The sequence below is a fragment of the Mesitornis unicolor genome, unplaced genomic scaffold (assembly GCF_000695765.1).
Source record: "Mesitornis unicolor isolate BGI_N332 unplaced genomic scaffold, ASM69576v1 scaffold29590, whole genome shotgun sequence".
In the NCBI taxonomy this organism is placed as follows: Eukaryota; Metazoa; Chordata; class Aves; order Mesitornithiformes; family Mesitornithidae; genus Mesitornis; species Mesitornis unicolor.
This window is the reverse complement of record NW_010160753.1, coordinates 396-9,148: the sequence shown is the minus strand read 5'-3', so window position 1 is coordinate 9,148 and position 8,753 is coordinate 396. Positions and strand designations below refer to the sequence as shown.

Below are 8,753 nucleotides of genomic sequence, written 5' to 3'. Positions count from 1 at the left end.
CCAGCCAGTGCCTGTCCCCTACACCCCTATAGCCCCTGGTTCCCCTTCCAGGCAAGCCTGAGCCAGGAGCCCTTCACCTCAGTCATGACAGTGTCAGTGCACACTTGGGGTTCCATCCTGTCCCCTTTACCCTGCCATCTCTTGCCAAGGCTTCTTGAAGAGGCATCTTTACGAACTCCTAATCGTGTGAGGAGAGGTGAGGAATCCAGGTTATTTAGACATCTTGTAGCCATCCAGGGCATGTCCTGTGCTCCATAAGCTGGCTAGAGCCTCTCCAGCAGACCCATATGTACGACACTGAATCTTCTGGGCTGGAAAGCTAAAAGGTGCTATTGTGGTGCTCACATCTCTCTGAGTGTGCTGTTGGCTATGAAGACCACAAGGCATGGCTCAAACAGGCAGCAAATCTCCTCAGGAGCAGTCAGGGAAATACCTTCTTGTCATACCTTCCCACCTGGGACAAGGCCAGAGACAGCATCTCTTCTGCGTCACCCCCTCTGTCCTTCCAGCAACTTGGTTGGGTCTGATCCAGGCTGGTGTCAGGCACAGCTTTGTCCCACCACCCTGCTAATGACAAAGACATCAGGGCATAACTCCCTTTACCTGATGTGCCCACAGGTAGAAATCCCTATGCTCCTGGTTTCTCCCTCCACTGGCTTGTCTGCAACCCCTGTGGTGGACAGCCTGACATGCTCTCTTTGAAAGAGCTTGCTCAGGAGGTCAGTGGTGCATCTAAGGAGCAATACCATCTGTCCAGCTCTATAGAGGAAGAAGAGGTAGTTGCAATGACTCTCAGCAACTTGGGACTTGAGTATGGCTTACTCAAGGGCTTTGCATTTGCAGGGGGAGATTTGCTATCTTTGTTCTGCTGGTGAGGCATGAATGGCACATATGAAAAGGCAAAAATCTGCCCTCAAATTTCAATTGTTGGTCTCTGACTTTCTGAAACTAGGCATTTCACTGTGTGGGGGCATGGATAGGGCCAAAGAACCGAGCAGTTCCAGTAAATGATGCTGCACAGCAGCATCCACATGCGTTGTGGCTTCATGTTCAGGATGGTGAAGGCTGCTGGGGCTGACCAGGAGCAGACAGGACATTGGGACCAGTCCGTAGCACAGGTCTCCAGCCTGGTCTTTGAGAGATGCTCTAAGGGACATGCTGAATGTGCAGTACCAGCTGACATATGGAAACTGCCAGGCCCAGTCTGCTGAATGAAAGGAAAAAAGTACATCAAAACAGACCAGAAAGTGCCTGGTTGGACCAGTATGTCTCATTGTCTTTCTGTCTGTGCTGAAGATTCCTCAGAAGAGCTCAGCTCAGACATCCTGAGAAGAGACTAGTCTCTGAACTCGCCAGCACTCAGTGTCCAAAGAACTCTAGGAAGCTGGCCCATCAGTCTGTCCTCTCCATAAGCCCATCCTGGAGACAGCTGTGCCTTCAGACCATCCCTGGTCAGAGTGAAAGCCTCAGAGCTGCAGTGCCCTGTCTTCCTCAGCGGCTGGGCAGAGCTGCTCCTCTTCCATCAGCTCCCATCAGCTGCCACCAGTGAGATGCACCAAAGGGAGTGAGGGGGTGCCCGTGGGTGGAAGGAGAGGGGACAGCTGAGTCACCTCTCAGGATGGGTGTAAATGCTCCTGGTCCCTTTTGATATGTCACTGCTGAGATGAGATGCAAGGGCACAAACGCACAACATCGTCTCTGCTCCGATGAGTCATGAGCTGACTTTTCCAGGGCAGGCAGCAGCTCTCGGTATCATCACCAGTGCCTCTATCAGAAATTTACCAACCTTTGGGACCCCTGAGAGCCTCAGAAATGTTCACTCTCTCCTGTTTGTTTTTTTCCTCTCATCTGCTGCTGTGTATTTGGTCTCACAGAAGAGCAGGGAAGGCAAACATCCGAGGATGCTGCTGACTGTGGAGTGAAGGGCCTCAGATCTAGCCCTGGCACCCATGAGGCCCAGTCCAGGCCTGAGCACTGGATCACTCCATGCCAAAAAAAAAAGAAATATATTTGCTTCCCATTGAGAAATTGATTTTCACTGCCCCGAAGTGCTCTGCACCACCGGTCTCTCAAGGCCACGTCCACAGTCCCAGTCATGGTGGAGAGCACAGCTAGGCCAAAGGTGTCTTCTTGCTGGGGAAGGTGGCCTAGGCATGGCAGCAGGAAATGTATGTCTTTTGGGATTTGTGGGAAGTTCTTCCCCTGCAAGGAATCACTGGAGACCCACAGCCCCCATGTAAAGTCTTTACCAAAGGCAAGGGAAAGCCTTCCATTTACCCCACTGAGCATCACCCCACAACTATCAGCTCCTATCCCTAAGCCATGGTCCACTATGTTGATGTGGTGACTAAATGCTCTCTCCTTCTGGATGGGCAATGGGTAAGAAACCAACCTCTTCTCAACTCTGTCATTCACTCCCTGGGTGACCCTGGGTTCCTCTATGCTGCTTCTGCTCCCAGACTGGGCATCTCTTTCTTCCTTGCACCCTGTGGTCCTTGGAGCAAAGGTTGTGTATGCATACACCAAGCAGAGCAGAGCCCAGACCACAGTGCCCATTTCATGGTGGCTTCAATAGGACATTGATCTGAGCTCCTGCCATAAGAAGCAGTATGGCTCTTGGCAAATGTCACCACCGTGGGGCTCTCTGTGCACCCATGGGCTCTGTGACCCTTCCCACCTGCCAGGAGTCTGGCTGCCAGTGCTCAAGGCCAGCTCTGATGTGGGACAGCCATGTAACTTGGGATCAGACTGCTGGAAAAAGCTAAGGCATAAGGAGCTATGTGGAGCCTTTGCTGGAGCTTCTTGTGTTGTGCTCAGGAGGTGCATTCATGCTGAGGTCCTTGCCTTGGGTCCTTGCCTTGCAGGTAAGTCTACGCCCAGCCTTGTACCTGGCTGATTCTGGCCTTGCCTTGCTGACTTGACTTTCTGACTCAACCTTGGTCCTGCCTCATCACTGCAGACTGGTGTGGGAGTTCCTGGACCCAGCCATGAACCTCTCTGCTCTTGCTTGCATGCCACAGGGCTGCGTTCTGTCAGTAAGAATGTCCTCCTGCCTGCTTTGCTGTCACCTTGGCTCCTTCCCTGGAGGAGCAGCCCACTCTTGCTCCTCCCTGACAGTGATTATCCCTGCTTTACAGAATGAACATAATATAATCATTAAAGTGTAGGCACATGGTGGCTGCATAAAGTTGTAACAGCTTTTACTTTTTCTTGCCAGCTGAGATGCAAACTGCCACTCGCCTCCCACCACTCTGGGGATCTGTTCAGAAGAACACAGGGCATGTCATGGCCCACACTGCGTTTGCACGTCAAGGCTTCAGAAAGAAATGAGCTCTTCTTCCACACACAGCAGATGAGAAACAGCCACTGCCCTTGCGTCTGCCATGGAGACTTTCGTGGTAGTGTTTTCTTCTGCATTGGCATCATGTTGAGGGCATTTTCTGCTCATGGATGGCCACTCGCTAAGTTTCAATGGTCCAATGTGGGTCTGAGTTCAAGAGGCTTGAGGGAAACTGGGCTTCCAGGATGAGTTCTTGGTGAGCCCTGACCTCAGATCCCGTGTTTTTAATTGAGTTTATTCCTGTGAATTCAAGCCTGCAGAGAAAGCAACAACAAAGACACTGAGGGAGCATCCTTTGTTCAGACCCTGTGCCAGATGTTCCTGCCCTGAACTCCTCCTTCCTCTGCTCTCCAAACCAGCAGCCAGCACCAGCCCTGATGCATCTGCTTTCTGTGCCACTCAGGAAAGCACCAATTTGGAGAAGGGAGAGGGTTAATTTGTGCCATCCTCTCTCTCGAAGGAAGGGATCAGGGGCCTGAGGTTGCTCCAGGCCCCAGTCATTATAAACATAGCCCAGCTGGACTCAGACTTCTCTGGAGTATCCATCAGCTGAATCCACTGGCTCAGGACAGGAGTAACTACTGCAGAGAAGGGGCCGAAAGCATGTGATCAAAGGTCTTATTTCTAAAAATCTGTAAGCTTACATCCTTGGGTCCTTGGTTCACTAAAAGGTCCTCCCCGTAAGACTCCAAGCCTGGCCTGAACTCCACAGCATCTCCAGACCCAGTTTTAGTCCTCTTGTTTTGTATTTGTTGTTAGCACTCACGATGAGCAGCTAAATGCTCAGTGCAGAGCTTTGGCTGGTTTGTCCTTTGCCTCTATCTGTTCCCCACACTTTCCCTAACAGCTGGAGGAGGAAGGCAAGTTTTAGTACAGAGCACATGGCTGTGCAGAGAAATCCCCATCCACAGAGGTGCTAGATGTGGTGGCGGAAAATGTCTGCAGCTCTCCCAAAGCACAGTTGTGATGTCCCTCCCAAATATCTCAGCACTTAGGTTGAGTGGGTGGTCCAAATGTGAACACCAGTACGAAGCCCTGTTTGAGACTGTATTCCTGTCCTAGCCTGCTCTCCCTATCTTGCATGCTTTACTGAGACACTGCCTCCTGAAATCAGATTCACATCTGCCAGAGAAGGCACTCCGACAGCATCTGGGGTGAAGCTGTGGGCTGGAGCTACTCTGATGTTTCTGATCTTCCCTGGAAATGAAGAGACAGCTTAAAATTGTTGTTTATTTTTAATCGTATTAAAGGACAGGAGAGAAGAGCCAAAACAGTATGGTTACTCGTGTAACGAACAGTAGAGTCTACAATATTTCTTTCCCTTCCCACTCTGCTGAGCCTTTACTGGTGGAGCAGGTCACATTGACAAATCTCCTGTAGCACCGCAGGCATAGCTGCTGGCTGGTGGTTATGCATGTCCTCTTCCACCTTCATACAGATGTCTCCATAGTGTTGGATAAACGTCTGAATCTAGAGGACGGAAGAGAGATGACAGAGCTTAGAGAGGAGTGGGAACAAGAGGCAGAACTTGTTGGCCCTTTCAGAGGGCAAATTTCACCAACCAAACTGAGCGGGAGGAGAAGGCATTTGCCTTGCTGGATCTGCTCTACCAGCATGGGCTTTTGTGGGTGAGTCAGAGTTCAGGGCAAGGACAAATGAAAGCAAACCTTGGCCGTGGGTTGATCTGCATCACCTGCATCCCCTGTCCCAGTCTCCCCACTCCTGTCCCCATGGGGACCCACACCCTGCTCTGCCTCCTCGGATGAGACGGTTTTGCCTGATGTCCTCTGCTCATTCCCCAAAAGAGAGCCCAGGTGAAAAGGAGGGCACATTGTTTTCTCTGGGCTCTCTCCCCTCTTTGGGCAGCGGAGGGTCCCTCCTCCTCCTCTTTCTGGGCAGGGAGAAAGGGTCTCCTTGGCCTTACCATGTCCAGCTGTCTGTCGCTATCATCCACCAGCACCTCTGGTTTTGCTTTCAGCTGTGCACACACAGACTGGAAGAGGTTGAAGATGGCCATCCTGATGGTTCCCAGCTCCAGAATTTTCTTGGCACTCATGTTCTGAATGTCAGCCCAGCGAGTCTCCTGAGGAGAGGAGACATGCCCAGTAAAGTTGCTGCTTCAGCACTGAAGAACCTTGCTTGGAGACCCCCACTTCCACACTCATCTGTTTTGCTAGGAAGAACCTGTCCTTGCCCAGGGCTGTGCTGGCGGTGGTTCAGCTTGGTGTAGTGGAAGCAGATCCAGAAACCACCACAGCAGCTCCTTGCCTCGGGAACTCCCCCATCTCCCTGCCAGTTCCTGTGGTCCTCTGGTGGGTCCTCCTTGCAGGCCCCATTTGCACTCCCCACAGCAGGGCCAGCTGATACCTTGGGAGCAGCACATCCCATAGCCACCCTTACAGACTGGTGCTTTCCTGCTTTGCCTGATGGGACCCAGCTCCTGAAGCCTGGAGTATCCAGTAAGGAAATTTGGCAAGGCCCCCTCAGAATGATGCACAGGGAGAGGAGGCCTGCAGACATGAGGATATTTCTGCACTCTGAGCACTGGTTACACATTGATGTGCCTCAGTACAGCCCAGTTTACCACTGCTCTGGTCATTTTGGGACTGGTAAGGAGGGAGGAGAAGGGGCGAGCCCTGGTGGGCCGATGCTGAGCAAGGGATGAAAACAAATAATAAAAACCAGCAAAACTAACTCTACTCGAAGGCCTGAGCCATGAACAGCGGAGACCATGAGACATGCCACATTGAAGCCCCATCACAGGGATGCTGCTGCAAGGAATGGTGAATGGAAATGAGTATGACCAGGCTAGACAAACCCAGTAGACACATGGTGGAGTATGCTTGGGTTTTGCGCCAAGGCAGATGGCCCCGAAGTCTGGTTAGCTGATCTCTTGACTACGAGCTCAAGCAAGAAGTGAAAGGTCACAATGGCTTTGTGAAGGCCTTGTTTTAACCCCTGTTCCAGACCTGGTCTGTCATTCTGCATTCTATAACCCCTTGGAGGGACAAAATTAGGCAACTGCTCCAATCACAAGGACTGCTACTAGGCCTTGCTGTGACCCCATGGCTTGTGGATGAGCCATCTCATAGTCTTGCCACAGCCAGGTCTTGCAGATCTTCCCCTGCCCACCTCACATCTCCTCACCCAGAGAAGGACGTCACTTTGAGCCTGCTCAAAACGTTGTTGGAGCTGCACCAGCTCATTTTTGTACTGCAGGATCTCAGCTTCTTTCTCTGCCTTGTACTGGTCCAGGTACACCTTGGCTTGTTCAGAGCTCTCCTGGTGCTGCTGTTGTGTCTGCAGCAGCTCCTCATGCATGATCGCCAGCATCTCATAGCGCTGGAGGACTGCCTGGATGCAGCAAAAGGGGTCCTGGAGTTAGTAATCCCCCTGCCCTCCCGTCATCACGATTGCAAGTCTTATGCTGTTTGGCAACATCTCCTGACCAAGGATTGCTCTCAGCTGAAATATCTTTCCTTCTTGATGGGCCCATTGATGCAGTTGGTTTGTGAGCCTCATCACATCCCCTGTATGCTGACATCTCACTGTGCCAGCCCCCAGGCTGTCACTGCCATAAGCAAGGGTAGCTATTGCACCTCTTCCCCAGGTGAGCAGTGCTCTGATAAAACACGAAGCACAACTACAACTGCCAGCATCGAGACACCTAGATGTGGGAGGGGGGCAGCTAGGACTGCAGGGGTCTGAGCAATGCACAATGATGCCTGAGTATCCTTGAGAGAGGGCACAGCTTTTCTTGACAATTGCCTGGGTTCCCATTCCTGGGCAGCTTTTCCTTTCTCCCAAACAATCAATGTGATATGAAACAGTGACACAAATGGGTCCCCTTGCCCCTCAGCCCAGTGCTTTTCCCCCTTCTAACAGTTTTTTTTGTTGTTGTTTTCTGAAGCCTTTGCCTCCTTTTCTTGCTCTCCTCCCCTAGCTCTGGTCTCCTTGGCTCACCCTGGTTGCAGAGAACTTCTTCGCATCCTATCCAAGGTCTCTGGCTTTGACCAAGTGTTATCATTTCCCTGGACCTGTCTTATCTCCTCTAAGTTTAGCACCCACATAAAGCCCTCCTCCAGGCCATGATTGGTCTCTCTCATGTTCAAACTCACCTGTGAGATCCTCACCGCATCCTCCATATATTTATTGAAGATGGAGTACTTCTGCACTCTGCTGCAGAGTTTCTGGTACTCATTTCTCAGGGCTTCCAGTTCCCTCTTAGCTCTCAAAAGCTCAGTCTCCTTTTGCATCCTAATCTCTCTGTCTTCACTGGCTTTCTTCAGAGCTTGGAGTTGCATAATCTCATTTTCCTGTTGATGTTTCCCAACACACACACATGTGCACATACACATTGGGGCGGGGAAGAAGGCAAAGGAAGATGGAGCTAGGTCACTTGTCAGCACTGGTAGGAGACACCTTCATGGAGGAGAGACCAGTACTGGAGCACCCCTGGGAATATTTTCACTCCCTGTTTGACAGGGCCATCCCTCTTGCATTGACCCTTTGGTCTTGGAGACAGGCACCTAGCACAGCAATCTGATTTTCAGACCTGCTGGTATCTGTCCCTGGAAGATACCTGGGTGTCAACAGTGGGGACAGGCTGAGACCCTTCTGGGAAGGTGCTTGGGGCCCTCAGGAGATGACACTGGTACAGGACAAGCTCTCTCCCACTCAAGTCCTATGTGGGCTTTCCACATCTGTGGTACAAATCCCCATGCCCTGCCAGTCCTGTTCGTCACACCTCCAGGCCCAAGGGAGGCCTGGACAGAGGTGTTGGCCCAAGACTGTCTCCCCGAGAGAGGGGAGGAGGTGGTGGTGTGTCAGCCAAGCTGACGGGGGCAGGTGTACCTTTAAACTGTTCCCAGATTCCTCCATGTAGGCTTTCAGCTGAGCATCCCTGGTGTGGAGATCCCTCCACCGGCTGTTTATGACTTCCATCTTCTCTCTGAAGGCCTGGCAGCACCAGAGTGAGTGTGACATGGCTGCCCACCCCTGGAGCCAGTCGCCCACCCCTGGAGCCTGTCACCCACCCACTGCTGCCTTCCAAAAAACAACAAGCTCTCTTACTCATGCCTCAGCACCCTCCCACCTTTCTCACCTCTTTCTTCTCCTCCAGAGCCTTTTGCAACACTTCATTTTCTTTCTTCTTCTCCTGGAGGTGAATAAATGGAGACAAGGAGTCCTTCTCTGTCATTCTGAGACTCCTGCCACAACAGAAGTTTTCCATGAGATTACTCACTGGGTCCAGCACCTTGGCAGGGTGTGGGGTTGCTCTGTGCCTTCACCCCATCGAGGGATGGTCTCAGGTGAGGTGATGGGGCAGAGTAACCCAACACAGTCTCCAATCCCACCTGTCAGCACAGCATCCCCATTCCTGCCCAGCGGGGATCCCACTGACACAAGGGGG

The 8,753-nt window shown here is 51.9% G+C and overlaps 1 protein-coding gene across 1 annotated transcript; it reads right to left on the bottom strand.

Moving 5' to 3' along the window:
* Positions 1–4,681: 4,681 nt before the first annotated feature.
* Positions 4,682–8,550, bottom strand: LOC104545744 (coiled-coil domain-containing protein 42A-like; the record flags this gene model as incomplete). Its single annotated transcript, XM_010190955.1, has 6 exons — positions 4,682–4,810; positions 5,265–5,423; positions 6,488–6,715; positions 7,459–7,656; positions 8,195–8,299; positions 8,445–8,550. Coding segments are annotated over 6 exons (925 nt in total), but the record flags the coding sequence as incomplete, so codon positions are not given.
* Positions 8,551–8,753: the final 203 nt, after the last annotated feature.